The sequence below is a fragment of the Salvelinus sp. IW2-2015 genome, linkage group LG7 (assembly GCF_002910315.2).
Source record: "Salvelinus sp. IW2-2015 linkage group LG7, ASM291031v2, whole genome shotgun sequence".
Classification (NCBI taxonomy): domain Eukaryota; kingdom Metazoa; phylum Chordata; class Actinopteri; order Salmoniformes; family Salmonidae; genus Salvelinus; species Salvelinus sp. IW2-2015.
The window spans coordinates 9067647-9083866 of NC_036847.1; the positions used below are offsets into that span (position 1 = coordinate 9067647).

General features: G+C 42.2%; 1 protein-coding gene across 2 annotated transcripts in view; it reads right to left on the reverse strand.

Moving 5' to 3' along the window:
* arhgef16 (Rho guanine nucleotide exchange factor (GEF) 16) overlaps positions 1 to 16220 on the reverse strand; it is a 36082-nt gene that overhangs the window by 3123 nt on the left and 16739 nt on the right. For both annotated transcript variants that reach the window (XM_023990906.2, XM_070444413.1), the window contains exons 7-13: positions 14036 to 14188; positions 13467 to 13596; positions 12725 to 12799; positions 9446 to 9538; positions 9117 to 9271; positions 6500 to 6685; positions 66 to 130 (exon numbers count right to left, since the gene is read on the reverse strand). In XM_023990906.2, the coding sequence (XP_023846674.1) occupies positions 66 to 130; positions 6500 to 6685; positions 9117 to 9271; positions 9446 to 9538; positions 12725 to 12799; positions 13467 to 13596; positions 14036 to 14188 (857 nt within the window). The remainder of the gene's footprint in view (positions 1 to 65; positions 131 to 6499; positions 6686 to 9116; positions 9272 to 9445; positions 9539 to 12724; positions 12800 to 13466; positions 13597 to 14035; positions 14189 to 16220) is intronic.

Consider the following 16220-nt stretch of genomic DNA (forward strand, 5'->3'; position numbering starts at 1 on the left):
GCTTCCCCCAACACTGACATCACCATTCAGCATCAATCAAGGTAAATTGCATCTAATAATCCTACCGTCTGCACTKGTCCTGTTCTGCTTGTGCTCCCGGAGAGCACTTACCCAACGAGCACGGTCGACCCTTGAAATTAAGACAAAGATCAGACACTCAAATGATTAAAGAACATGGCATTGTTAGTAGAAACTGATTGTATCAGTTAGTGGTGCATTCCAAAGCATGGGGAAAGCGGGTGAGGAGATTGATTATCAGTTTCACTTTTGGTAAAGATGCTCTACAGACTATCCTAACTCTGACCCTTATTCGAAACCTAACCGTAACCCTAGCAAGCAGTTGCTTATCAACAGATAATATGACCATCTGTAGAACATCTACAGATGGACTATCCAAATAAGGTGTGACCCCACTGTTTCCACAACTTTCTCCAAAAATGCTAGCCATGATATTCTGGATTTTGCTAAATTACTAGTTAATGAATTTTAAGCTAAAACTATCCCTATAAACATGTGGTATAATGCAGTTACAGTGCATTCGGAAAGTATTCAGACCCCTTCCACATTACAGCCTTATTCTAAAATTAATTAAGTCGTTTTTTCCCCTCATCAATCTACACACAATGACAAGGCAAAAACAGGTTTTTAGAAATGTTTGCAAATATATTAAAAACAAACTGAAATATCACATTTACAAAAATATTCTGAACTTTGACTCAGTACTTCGTTGAAGCACCTTTGGTGGCGATTACAGCCTCGAGTCTTCTTGGGTATGATGCTACAAGCTTGGCACACCTGTATTTGGGGAGTTTCTCCCATTCTTTTCTGCAGATCCTCTCAAGCGYTGTCAGGTTGGTATTTGGCATTTTATTAGGATCCCCATTAGCTGTTGCACAAGCTACTCTTCCTGGGGTCCACACAAAACATAAGACAAAAACAGCTCAAGGACAAAACTACATACATTAAAAAAATAAAAAATAAATTAAGGCACGCGTAGCTACATATCAATGCATACACAAACTGTCTAGGTCAAATAGGGGAGAGGCATTGTGCCACGAGGTGTTGCTTTATCTGTTTCTTGAAACCAGGTTTGCCGTTTATTTGAGCAATATGAGATGGAAGGAAGTTCCATGCAATAAGGGCTCTACATAATACTGTACATTTTCTTGAATTTGTTCTGGAGACTATGAAAAGACCCCTGGTGGCATAAGTATGCGTGTAAGTTGACTATGCAAACAATTTAGGATTTTCAGATTGTTTCTTATAAAAAGAAGTGATGCAGTCAGTTCTCAACTCTTAGCCAAGAGAGACTGGCATGCATTGTATTTATATCAGCCCTCTGATTACAATGAAGAGCAAGACGTACCACTCTGTTCTGGGCCAGCTGCAGCTTAACTAGGTCTTTCCTTGCAGCACTGGACCACACAAACTACTGGTTGCTCGACATTTTCTTTCTCTCCAGTATTGAATAGTTTACAGTCCGGTTGAAATATGATTGATTATTGATGTTAAAAACAACCTGAGGATTGATTATTAAAAACGTTTGACATGTTTCTACAAACTTTACGGATACTTTTTGGAATTTGTCAAGCCTTGACCTGCCTAAGGCTGTGGAATACTGAACATAACGCAACGCACCAAACAAATGGAGTTTTTTTTTATATAAAAATAATCTTTATCGAACAAAAGGAACATTTATTCTGTAACTGGGATTCTCGTGAGTGCAAACATCCGAAGATCAAAGGTAAGCGAATAATTTTATTGCTTCTCTGGCTTTCGTGACCAGGTGTTCTTAATGTTTTGTCTAGTGAAACTCAAACACTTGGATTGCTTTCGCTGTAAAGCATATTTTCAAAATCTGACACGACAGGTGGATTAACAACAAGCTAAGCTGTGTTTTGCTATATTGCACTTGTGATTTCATGAATATAAATATTTTTAGCATTTTTTATTTTATTTGGCGCTCTGCAATTCAGCGGTTGTTTATGAAAATGATCCCGCTAAAGGGATCCGTGCGTCAAGAAGTTTTAAGGAATGATGTATCAAATACAATGCTCTTAGTTTTAGAGGTGTTCAGGACCAGTTTATTACTGGTCACCCATTCCAAAACAGACTGCAACTATTTGTTAAGGGTTTAAGTGACTTCATTAGCTGTGGTTGCTGATACGTATATGGTTGAATCATCAGCATACATGTGGCTTTGTTAATGCCAGTGGCAGGTCATTGGTAAACATAGAAAAGAGTAGAGGGCCTAGAGAGCTGCCCTGCAGTACACCACACTTTACATGTTTGACATTAGAAACGCTTCCGTTAAAGAAAACCCTTTGAGTTCTATTAGATAGATAGCTCTGAATCAACGATATTCCAGAGGTTGAAATCCCATAGCGCTTAAGTTCTCAACAGGTTATGGTCAATAATATACATTTCAACCAATCATCAGTCATTTGTGTCAGTGCAGTACATGTTGAGTGCCCTTCTCTATAAGCATGCTGAAAGTCTGTTAATTTGTTTACAGCGAAATAACATTGTATTTGGTCAAAAAAAGATCTGCTGTTAGAACCAGTAAAGGCCGCTTTACCACTCTTGGGTAGCGGAATTACTTTGGCTTCCCTCCAGGCCTGAGGACAAAGACTTTCCTCTAGGCTCCGATTAAAAATATGACAGATGGAAAGCTACGGAGGATGGTGGCTGACTATAGCCAAGCCTAAATTGTCAATGATTTTTCCACCTCTCCTACACTAACTTTCTCTTTCATTATTACATGTATTTTTTTATGCATGAATATAATTGCTCACTGTTTGTCGTGGGCATTTCCTGCCTAAGTTTGCCAATGAAATAATAATTAAAATAATTGGCAACATCAAATGGTTTTGTGATGAATAAGCCATCGACAAAAGATGGAGTTGAATGTCTTTCTGCCCATAATTTCAAGTACAAGTTTTTTCCATCATTCTTTATATCATTGATCTTGGCTTCATAACAGTTTCTTCTTTTTGTTGACTTTAGTCACAATCTCAATTTGCAGTAAGTAAACCAGTCAGATGTCAACCATACAGTTTTTCAATTCCTCATCGATCCATGGAGCCTTAACAGTTCTAACAGTCAGTTTCTTAACAGGTGCACGTTTATCAGTAATTGGAAGAAGCAATTTCATAAATTCATCAAGTGCAGCGTCTGGATGCTCCTCATTAATCACATCAGACCCACAAATATTTTTAATATCCACAGCAAAATCTTTTGTATGATCTCTTATACACTATTTTAGGCCCACCTGTTGGAACTTTGGCTTTCCTAGATCGCCACTATATTGTGATCACTGCATCAAATGGGTACGGATATAGATTTAGGACAAAGTTCTACAGCATTACTAAAGATGTGATCAATACATGTGGATCATCTTGTTCCTGTAGTGTTTGTAAACACCCTGGTAGGTTGATTAATAACCTGAACCAGATTACAGGCACTGGTTACAGTGATAAGCTTCCTCTTGAGCAGACAGCTTGATGAAAACCAGTCACTATTCAGGTCCCCAAGAAAGTATACCTCTGTTTACATCACATACACTATCAAGCATTTGACACATTATTTAGATACTGACTGTTAGTACTTGGTGGCCTATAGCAACACCCCAAAAGAAAAAGGCTTTAGATGTGCCATGTGAACCTGCAACCACAACACGTCAATAAACACAAAGATTTTCTCTAAGCATTACAGGAATATGGCTCTGAATATATACAGCAACTTCTCCCTCATCAGCATTTCTGTCTCTTCTATGAATATTATATCCTTGTATTGCTACTGATGTACCAAATTAATTATCTAAGTGAGTCTCAGAAATGTCTAATGTGAATGTTCTGATGTTAGCAAGTTATTGATTTCATGAACCTTATTTCTAAGACTACATATATTGATATGGGCCATTTTCAGCCCTTTCCTGAGTAGCTTATCAGAGAGACCAAGCAATACATAAAAGAAAAAACCACATTCAGCAGTCCATTAATCAATTTGTGTGTGCGTGCGCTGCGGGGTTACGAACCCATAGGCTAGGCTCTCATCACATGCCGGCTTCTGGAGGGAGGGTGGACAATGAGCCTGTTGTAGCGGATGTACGCAACTCTGGCACCTTTCATGGCTGGGATCAGTGCTTTCCTCTGGCGCACAGCTTCAGGATAGTCCTCGTTGAGGAAGATATACGTTCCTCTCCAGCTCTTGGCTCTTTCCAGAACAGCTACCTTGTTCTTGAACCTCAGGAATTTCACCACAATCGGCCGGTGGTGGGTTTACCAGTCCTGTGTTGTCATTGTTAGCTGTCATTGTTAACATGGATTCACGCACAGAACTAATGTCCTCTCTAAAATGACTTACAGATTGCTGTCATCTTGCCGTTCTCCTGTTTCAACTCGTACCCTGGGAGAACTGCAAACTGTTCTTCAGGTCCTGGACCTCTGGTCAGGTCGTCCATTCTTTTATTAGTAGAATCGACGAGTATTTGGACAAAACACTTGAAACTATTTTCTTGTTGTAACAACTGCTTATATGTCTCTTTTTGTTCGTTTAAAAGATCCTTCACGTGTGATAGAGAGACACCACTGGCACTGTCCTCAACGGTACTCCCGCCGGCTTTGGTCCTTGTCATGGTAGCTAGCAACGTATGTTAGGCTGTTACTCCTCGCAGTTCCAGAAAGGGCAGGTCACAGGGAAAATTGAAAACATCAGGGATCTACAGTCACAAACCCAGGACAATCTGCAGTCCCAGCCACAATGGCTAACCGCGTCGCGGGCTGCGTTCAAGAACACTGCACTAGCTTGACGTCCAGCTAGCTAGCAGCGACGCCAAATAGCTCCTCAGACCCGTCCTTAGTCGGCAGGATCACTGGAACAATACAAGCAGTCCCAGCAACTGATGCCAACTGCGTCGCGGGAACCAATATAAGCTAGGTAGCTACCAAGAACTTTCCAATATACTTTTAAACAAACAAAACCGAGCTCTTCCTCGTACAACAGGAAGTGACGAAATTAAAGTCTACATAGCTGGATGGGGAGCGTCGCTGCACAGCTATTTTCAGGTCTCGCCAGAGATGCTTGATCGGGTTCAAGTCCAGGCTCTGACTGGGCCACTCAAGGACATTCAGAGACTTACATTTACATTTACGTCATTTAGCAGACGCTCTTATCCAGAGCGACTTTCCCCAAGCCTCTTCTGTGTTGTCTTGGCTGTGTGCTTGGGGTCGTTGTCATGTTGGAAGGTGAACGTTCACCCCAGTCAGAGGTCCGGAGCAAGTTTATCAAGGATCTTTCTGTACTTTGCTCCGTTAAGCTTTCCCTCGAGCCTGACTAGTCTCCCAGTCCCTGCTGCTGAAAAACATCCCCACAGCATGCTGCCACCATGCTTCACTGTAGGGATGGTGCCAGGTTTCCTCCAGATGTGACACTTGGTATTCAGGCCAAGGAGTTCAATCTTGGTTTCATCAGAACAGAGAATCTTGTTTCTCATGGTCAGAGTCCTTAAGATGCCTTTTGGCAAACTTCAAGCGGGCTGTCATGTGCCTTTTACTGAAGGGTGGCTTCAGTCTGGCCACGCTACCATAAAAGCCTGATTGGTGGAATGCTGCAGAGATGGTTGGTCTTCTGGAAGGTTCTCCCATCTCCACAGAGGAACTCTGGAACTCTATCAGAGTGACCATCAGGTTCTTGGCCCCCTCCCTGACCAAGGCCCTTCTCCCCCGATTGCTCAGTTTGGCTGGGCGGCCAGCTCTTGGTTGTTCCAAACTTCTTCCATTTAAGAATGGAGGCCTTTGTGTTCTTGGGGAACTTCAATGCTGCATACATTTTTTGGTACCCTTCTCCAGATCTGTGCCTTGACACAATCCTGTCACTGAGCCCAACAGAAAATTCCTTCAACCTCATGACTTGATTTTTACTCTGACATGCACTGTCAACTGTGGGACTTTATGTAGACAGGTGTGTGCCTTTCCAAATCATGTCCAGTCAGTTGCATTTACAACAAATGGACTCCAATCAAGTTGTAGAAACATCTCAAGGATGATCAATGGAAACAGGATGCACCGKAGATCAATTGCAAGTCTCATAGCATAGGGTCTGAATACTTATGTAAATAAGGTGTTTGTTTTGTTGGAATACATTTGCAAACATTTCTAAAAAGCCCCCCACACCTGATTCAGAGGGGTTGGGTTAAATGCGGAAGAACCATCAGTTGGGCAACTGACTAGGTACCCCCCTTTCCTAAAAAACTGTTTTTGCTTTGTCACAATTTTAGAATAAGGCTGTAATGTAACAAAATGTGGAAAAAGGGAAGAGTACTTGACAAATGCACTGTATATGCGTTAAGACTTATCATGAACAACTGCCTTATGATGACCCTGACTAAATACAATTCTGATAACATAAGCCTTAAGACTTTAAAAAAATGACTCATACATGCCTGTAACCAGTTGTTGACACGTATTGGACTGAATGAGAGTGAAAGAGCTAGTGATACCTGGACTCAGCGRCCAGAGCGATCTCCTCCGGTCTCCCCTCGCTGTTCCTCGACATCAGCAGCCGCAGAGACAGGTGGGCGGAGCCTCCCTTGGCGGGTGGTGATGTCCGTCCCTCCATCTCCTCCGCCGATTCCACCTCCACATTCACCAGCGTGGCATAGTCCATCACCACATAGCTCTCGTCACTGGACACACGAATTACATGTTCATGTGTGTTTGAAACATATCCTGTACATGCATGTATAATATCACCACACACAGTACCAGTCAAAAGTTAGACACCAACTCATTCAAGGGTTTCATTTTTTAAACAATTTTCTGCATTGTAGAGTAATAGGCTGAGAAAACTATGAAACAACACGTATGGAACCATGTAGTAGTCTGAAAAGTGTTAAAACAAAATATATATATATTTTAGATTCTTCAAAGTCACCACCCTTTGCCTTGACAGCTTTGCACACTATTGGCATTCTCTCAACCAGCTTCATGAGGTAGTCACCTGGAATGCTTTTCCAACAGTCTTGAAGGAGTTCCCACAGATGCTGAGCACTTGTTGGCTGCTTTTCCTTCACTCTGCGGTCCAACTCATCCCAATTGGGTTGAGGTCAGGTGATTGTCTAGGTCAGGTGATTGTGGAGGCCAGGTCGCAGTACGCCATCACTCTCCTTGTTCAAATAGACCTTACACAGCCTGGAGGTGTTTTGGGTCATTGTCCTGTTAAAAAACAAATGATAGTCCCACTAATCCCAAGCCAGATGGGATGGCGTATCGCTGCAGAATGATGTGGTAGCCATGCTGGTTAAGTGTGCCTTGAATTCTAAATAAAATCACTGACAGAGTCACCAGCAAAGCACCCCGACACCATCACACCACATGTGTAGATCATCCGTTCACCTACTCCTCGTCTCACAAAGACGACGTTTGGAACCAAAAATCTCAAATTTGGACTCAAGACCAAAGCACAGATTTCCGTCGGGCTAATGTCCAATGCTTGTGTTTCTTGCCCCAAGCAAGTCTCTTCTTATTGGTGTCCTTTAGTACTGGTTTCTTTGCAGCAATTCGACCATGAAGGCCTGATTCACACAGTCTCCTCCTGAACAGTTGATTTTGAAATGTGTCTGTTACTTGAACTCTGAAGCATTTATTTGGGCTGCAATCCGAGATGCAGTTAACTCTAATGAACATCCTCTGCAGCAGAGGTAACTCTGGGTCCTCATTTCTTGTGGCGGGCCTCATGAGAGCCAGTTTCATCATAGTGCTTGATGGTTTTTGCGACTGCACTTAAAGAAACGTTAAAAGTTTTGAAAGAATGACTGATCTTCATGTCTTAAAGTAACGGACTGTCGTTTCGCTTTGCTTATTTTAGCTGTTCTTGCCATAATATGGACTTGGTCTTTTACCAAATAGGGCCATCTGTATTCCAACCCTACAACTGATTGGCTCAAATTCATTATGGACTAACTAATGAAGCTGGTTCAGAGAATGCCAACAGTGTGCAAAGCAGTCATCAAGGGAAAGGGTGGCTACTCAAATATGTTTTGATTTGTTAAACTATTTTTTTGGTTACTACATGATTCCATGTGTTATTTCATAGTTTGTCTTCACTATTATTCTACAATGTAGAAAACAGTAAAAAAAAATAAAGAAAAACCCTTGAATGAGTTGGTGTCCAAACTGTACTGTATACAGTCAGGTCTATAATTATTAGCACCCTTGATAAAGATGGGCAAAAAAAAAGTAGTATATTATACTGATACAATTTCACAAGTCATAAAAAAATTATTATATATATATTTTTTTAAATCAGGGGGTTAAAAATTGCCACCCCTTTTCAATACTCTAGCACACTCCCCTCATGAGGATAAAAACAGACTTTTGCTAAAAGGTTGTGAGATTAGAGAAGACATTGTGTTGAAATTAGAACATTCCGCCATACAGAATCTTTCCAGATCCTTGACATCCTTCCTCTGCACTTATGAACTGCTCTCTTCAATTAAAACCATAGGTTTTCAATTGGGGTACAAGTCCGGAGACAGATTACCATTACAAAATGTTGATTTTGTGGTCAATTAACCATTTTTGTAGATTTTGATTAGTGCTTGGGGTTATTGTCTTGCTCTAAGATCCAACAGTTGGCATGACTACGGAGTAGGCAAAAGCACAAACAGATCTGGGACCAGGCTTCTCTCGACAGTCATTGTGACCTGAAGAAGATTGTAAGATTGCCTCGAGACACAGTTTTGAACATGACACCAGCACACTGGCATATCGCTTCCTCTCACCGTTGACATGGATATAGCCTTCTAACTCAGGGGCATGGACACACACACATGCTGACTGGAGTCTGCTGAACAGACATGGTGTAAGGGGGTTCTAGGAATCCCAGGCATGCTCAGCAACATTTTCCCTCCCTCTATCCTCTCCTACCTTCCATGACAGGTCACAGCTGGCCCTACTCAAACCCCCCCATGTTGCTAGAATACGCCCTGGGACAAATGTTTTATGGACGGAGGCCAGAATTAAAAATCAAACCACATTGCGCCGACATCAAACTGCATTTAACTTTTAATCTCAGCCCATAAAGATTGGTATTGTCAAAGGCTGAGGCTCTCTCACCTCTTCTTTTTGGTGACGATGAGCACGTCGTTGAAGAGGAACAGGTAGTAGCTCCTGTGGCTGAAGGCCTTCCAGAAGATACTGAGCTCCTCAGTGCAGACGGCCAGCTCCCCGCGCTTCTGCAGCCACCGTGATGACGACACCAGTGGGAAAGGCTGAGGACAGATTCAGGTTTATTTTATTAATTRAAAAAGGTACTCGGTCACAACACATTTAAAATAAGATGGCTCAAACAATAAGTATAAATAAACTGGTAAAAAAAGCTAACAAGACAAACAAAAATGTATCTTGAAATGTAGAGCTGTGAGTGAAGGTCTGCTTGGCCGTACCTTGATCTTGCCAAACTCCATCTGCTTCTGAATAGTGTACATCTGTTCCGTCCTCTCCATTCGCCTTGCTCCGTTGTTGCAGCTATTCACCAACTGATGGGATGAGAACACATGTAACAAAAGTAATACATTTTACTTAGATCTATTTTGGTTGCACAATGCTCAGTAATCCAACACACAGCAAAGGAAATGTACTGTGCATTCAGACCTGGACTTTTTCCACTTTGTTACATTACAGCCTTATTCTAAAATGTAAACTCAGCAAATAAAAGAAAAATGTCCTCTCACTGTCAACTGTGTTAATTTTCAGCAAACTTAACGTGTAAATATTTATGAGCAACAAGATTCAACAACTGAGACAAACTGAACAAGTTCCACAGACATGTGACTAACAAATGGAATAATGTGTCCCTGAACAAAGGGGGACGGGTCAAAATCAAAAGTAACAGTCAATGCAACTGGTGGCCACACCACACCAATGTCAGAACGCTGACATTCCGGTCTTGCAGGAATTCATGCACAGAACAAACATGGTCACATTGTCATGCTGGAGGGTCATGTCAGGAGGAGCCTGCGGGAAGGGTACCACATGAGGGAGGAGGATGTCTTCCCTGTAACGCACAGCGTTGAGATTGCCTGCAATAAGCTCAGTCTGATGATGCTGTGACACACATGGCCTGGGGCGGCAASTAGCCTAGTGGTTAGAGCGTTGGACTAGTAACCGAAAGGTTGCAAAATCGAATCCCCGAGCTGACAAGGTAAAAATCTGTCATTCTGCCCCTGAACAAGGCAGTTGTTCCTAGGCCATTATTGAAAATAAGAATTTGTTCTTAACGGACTTGCCTAGTTAAAAAGGTAAAATAAAATTTAAAATGTAAAAAATTTACGCCCCAGACCATGACGGACCCTCCACATCGATCCCGCTCCAGAGTACAGGCCTCGGTGTAACGCTCATTCCTTCAACGATAAATGTGAATCCGACCATCATCCCTGGTGAGACAAAAAAAACGCAACTCGTAAGTGGAGAGCACTTTTTGCCAGTCCTGCCTGGTCCAGCGATGGTGGGTTTGAGCCCATTGGCGACGTTGTTGCCGGTGAAGACCTGCCTTAGAACAGACCTACAAGCCCTCAGTGCAGCCTATTGCGGACAGTCTGAGCACTGATGGAGGGATTGTGTGTTCCTGGTTTAACTCGGGCAGTTGTTACCATCCTGTACCTGTCCCGCAGCTGTGATGTTCGGATGTACCGATCCTGTGCATCTGTTGTTACACGTGGTCTGCCACTGCGAGGACGATCAGCTGGCCGTCCTATAGCGCCGTCTTAGGTGTCTCACAGTACGGACATTGCAATTTATTGCCCTGGCCACATCTGCAGTCCTCATGCCTCCTTGCAGCATGCCTAAGGCACATTCACGCAGATGAGCAGGGACCCTGGGCATCTTTCTTTTGGTGATTTTCAGAGTCAGTAGAAAGGACTCTTTAGTGTCCTAAGTTTCCATAACTGTGACCTTAATTGCCTACCGTCTGTAAGCTGTTAAGTGTGTTAACGACCGTTCCACAGGTGCATGTTCATTAATTGTTTATGGTTAATTGAACAAGCATGGGGAACAGTGTTTAAACCCTTTACAATGAAGATCTGTGAAGTTTGGGATTCTTACAAATTATCTTTGAAAGGCAGGGTCCTGAAAAAGGGCCGTTTCTTTTTTTTCTGAGTTAATTAAATAAAAGCTCAATCTACACACAATATCCAATAATGACAAAGCAAAAACAGGTTTAGAATTTGCCACTTTATTAGCAGAAATACCTTATTTACATAAGTATTTAGACCCTTTGCTATGAGACTTAAAATTGAGCTCCGGTGCATCCGGTTTCCATTGATCATCTTTCAGATGTTTCCACAACTTGGAGTCCACCTGTGTTAAATTCAGTTGATTGGACATGATTTGGAAAGGCACACACAACTGTCTATATAAAAAGGTCCCACAGTTGACAGTGYATGTCAGAGCAAAAATCGAGTCATGAGGTTGAAGGAATTATCTGTAGAGCTCAGAGACAGTATTGTGTCAAGGCACAAATCTGGGGAAAGGTACAAAAAAATATTTATGCAGCATTGAAGTTCCAAGAACACAATGGCCTCCATCATTATTAAATGGAAGAAGTTAGGAACCACCAAGACTCTTCCTAGAGCTGGCCGCCCGACCAAACTGAGCAATTGAGGGAGAAGAGCCTTGGTCAGGGAGGTGACCAAGAAGCTGATGGTCACTTTGACAGAGCTCCTGAGTTCCTTTGTGGAGATGGGAGAACCTTACAGGACATCTATCTCTGCAGCACTCCACCAGAACTTAACATGAAAACAARATTCTCTGGTCTGATGAAACCAAGATTAAACTCTTTGGCCAGAATGCCAAGCGTCACATCTGGAGGAAACCTGGCACCATCCCTACGGTGAAGCATGGTGGTGGCTGCATCATGCTGTGGGGATGTTTTTCAGCGGCAGGGACTGGGAGACTAGTCAGGATCAAGGGAAAGAGGAACGGAGCAAAGTACAGAGAACTTGCTCCAGAGTGCTCAGGACCTCAGACTGGGGCAACGGTTCACCTTCCAACAGGACAACGACACTAAGCACACAGCAGTGGCTTCAGGACAAGTTTCTGAAAGTCATTGAGTGGCCCAGCCAGAGCCCGGTCTTGAACATCTCTGGAGACCTGAAAATAGCTGTGTAGCGACGCTCCCCATCCAACCTGAGAGGATCTGCAGAGAAGAATGGAAGAAACTCCCCAAATACAGGTGTGCCAAGCTTGTAGAGTCATACCCAAGAAGACTTGAGGCTGTAGTCGCTGCCAAAGGTGCTTCAACAAATTACTCAGTAAAGGGTCTGAATACTTATGTAAATGTAATTTCAGTTTATTTTTAATACATTGCAAAAATGTCTAAATACCCATTTTTCTTTGTCATTATGGGGTATTGTGTGTACATTGAGAAAAAAAACTATTCAATCCATTTTAGAATAAGGCTGTAACGTAACAAAATGTGGAAAAGTCAAGGGGTCTGAATACATTCCGAATGCACTGTAAGTTGCTACAGCGCCAGGGTACAGCTGTAGCAGTACTGCAACATACCAACAATACACCATGCACGATTAAGTTAGATGTATAGAACAATATGACAAATCAAAATGGATGTCTGTTGCGGGCCTGTGAAGCGTTCAAAAAGGTCGACATTTAGAAATGTTGGAGGACGGACGAAACAATGAACATGCAGGGTTTGTGGAGCAGCCTACCTTACTGATGGCCTTCAGGGCCCACGCTGCAGCAAAGTGTTCCGCCGTTGTGTCTAGAGTTTTCTGACAGATCGTCTGGTTGGGAGAGAGAGATGGATGAGGTTGGGGAAGGGAAGCTCTCCCAAATACTACAAAACCACCTACTATTGCCCATCCGGATTTCAACCCCTGGATGCCAGACGTCGCAACTGGTTTACCCTGGGAATATGCTTATAGAACAATGAATACCTCTAGGCCCTATAGTAGTAGCCTAGTCGGGTCACGTCGACAGGAGAGACTCCTGTCCGTAAGGATACCCAATCCCTCTACAACAGGGGTTTCCAATGCTGGTCCTGTGGATGTACAGGGTGCCCAACACTAACGCATCGGTTTCAAATAATCAACTAAACAATTAGTTGAATAATGAGTGTTGGTGTTGAGCAAAAGCCTGCAGACCCAGCAGCACTCTCCAGGACTGGAGTAGGACAACCCTTTCCTATACCAGTGACAGGGCTTTGACTATTATTCGTCTGGTGTCAAATCTCTCCATTAGGGTGCGCCCAAGGCCTCTCTGCAGTGTAATTCAGCAATGTTTGAATCTCACGGAGCTCTCTCCTTTAGGGACATTACGAGATCAGAGGAAAACACCTAATTTCCTCCTCGCTTACCCTTGACGTTTTGAAAAGGAGGATGCGTGGAATCAAGACAGACTTTTGGGATTCACCTGTTGACTCCCATCATAGAGGAATCGTGAGGGACTTACATCTAATAGCAGCGGGAGCCGGGTGACTCTCTGCATTGGAAGGATGAGGAAGGAGATCATGGGCAGGCCTTGAGACTCGCCACTCCCCTCAATCCGTTTCAGCACCTCCTTAAAAGCAGTGTTGCTCGTTCTGAGAGAGACACACACAAGGAGAGGAGAGAAGATGAAGGAAGCCAATATATCATGTTTGAATCATATCAACATTTCATTATCCTTTAATACTTATCCCAATCACTGATCGGACATGACTGGATTGGTATAACCTACGTAGTGGGAAAATTTAATTTTCATTTATCCAACCATTTAGATTTGGTGATTTGATTACTTTAAGGAAAGGAGGACAAAGGGATGCATGTTAAAAGGATTTTAAAATCAAGGATTCTGTTACTGGCCCTGTTCGATTACTTCAGAAATGCATACTTCTTTTCAACTTTACTTGATGTAATCACAGAGCTGAATTAGTTTGATTGGATAGGTGTACTCTCACCAATCTCTTACAGATCTGTACTTGAAGGAAGGATGCATTTCTGAAGTATTCGAACAAGGCCCTTAATTTGTCCCCTACTCACAGCAGCTTCTGCAGCGTCCTCTGCTGGAAGGTCTCGTTGGAGCAGTACACGATGTAGGGCTCAAAGTGGTGGGCGGCGTGGTTCTGCACTATGTCGCTGATGTCCTGGATCACCACGTTGTGATGGTGACGCCTTTCAAGGTCGTCAAAAAACCTGTCGAGAACAGAACACATGCATAACTGCTCCCTTCCCTCTAACCATGATAAGAKCTACTGTACCGGAGCAGCCGTTTAATAATAACCGAGGTGACTAAGGCAGTTACGTGCAGAATATTCCAAGCGCAGCCAGCAGCAGCATTGCACAAAGGTTGTAATTGACCTCTTAGTGCTGCCCTGAAAATGGCGCTTGTGATCTTTTGATTGCTTAGACTTTTACAGTTCAATACCTGAGACTGATAGCTTGTCATAATGCAGGGTCTCCCCAAACTCCATCCTTGGGTGGAGGGAGGGGGGACATTGATTTTATTTGGTCGTGAACCGATATTGGAGATAGCAAATGTAAAAACAGTTGTTTGTCCACTTTCAAAAAGGCATAAGGTGGTAATAAAATGTATGTTCCACTATCTCAGAGTGCTCATTAATGAAAATAACACAATCTACTACTCTAAATGTGAGCCAGGAAAGCATTCAAAGAAATCAAAACACAATTAGCTAAGCTAGTAAGGACAATGATGTATTACTTATAGGGCTGGGCGGTATACCGTATTTTATGATATACCGGAAATGGAAGGATGGTTTGGATTTTTACTTTAACTTCTATACCGGTATTTGAATGTTTGGTTTGTTAAATGTGATATACGCCATGTATACTTTACTTCGCTACTTGGAGCGGCAGGTAGCCTAGCGGTTAGAGTGTTGGGCCAGTAACCGAAAGTTTTCTAGATCGAATCCTTGACAAGGTAAAAAAAATAAAAAAAATAACGTGTCGTTCTGCCCCTGAACAAGGCAGTTAACCCACTGTTCCTAGGCCATCATTGTAAATAATGTTTTTAACTGACTTGCCTAGTTAAATAAACTTGAGTCATCTCTCCACTCTTTCGCTCAGTGCCGCTTTGCACACAGACCTAGGCACGCCCCCTGTCACTCAAGGAGCGCATTTGATGTTCCTCAACCACGAGACATTTGCGTTCAGTCTGCATGGGCAATGCTGCACATGACGACAACAATGCTGTTTTCACTTTACTTCTTAATATAAATCCACTAGCGTTCTATAATGACACTGCTAGTTTGTCTTTTCCTTAGCAAGTTGCCCTAAATCTTGTGAGTCGCTAATTGTTAGCCGCTAATGCTAATAGCTAGCTAATAAATGTACTGAGTAAGAGCAAACATAGCTAGCTAATACAGCCTGATGGTGTAGACCTAAAATCAGCATGTTGTTTGTGCAACAGTGTCTTCTAAATCAAAGAAAAATATGCAAAGCAAGAACATGTTAGCTACATGAAGTAGCTAAGAGAAAACATCCAATGTAGCCAAAGCTTATAGGGTCCCCTAGGAAACACTTAAGTTCCTATCCTGTCACAATAACTCCTCCCTGGCATTTTAATTCGTTGTCATCTCAAACACTGTATTATAGAATAGTGATTCTATTTCCATGAGTCCAACAGTTTTGCTCTAATTCGCAAGTCAAATCGCAACATTTGGTTAAAAATAAATCCTAGATTATTTGCCCATATCGTGCAGCCCTACGTGGCAGTGTGGAAATTATTTCAATTGAGCAGTGGTGTAAAGTACTTATGTTCAAGTACYWTTTAAGTCGTTTTTTTTTTGGCATCTGTACTTTAATATTTCTTGACAACTTTTACTTCACAACATTCCCAAAGAAAATATCCTACTTTTAACTCCATACATTTTCCCTGACACCTAAAAGTACTTGTTACATTTTGAATGCTTAGCAGACCAGGAAAATTGTCCAATTCACACACACTTGTCAAGAGAACATCCCTGGTCATCTACTGCCTCTGATCTGGAGGACTCACTAAACACAAATGCTTTGTTTGTAAATTATGTCTGAGTGTGCCCCTGGCTATCCGTAAATTAAAACAAATAAAAATGGTGCCATCTAGTTTGCTTAATATAAGGAATTTGAAATTATTTTACACTTACTTTTGATACTTAAGTATATTTCAAACCAAATACTTTTACTCAAGTAGTATTTTACTTGGTGACTTTCACTCGAGTCATTTTCT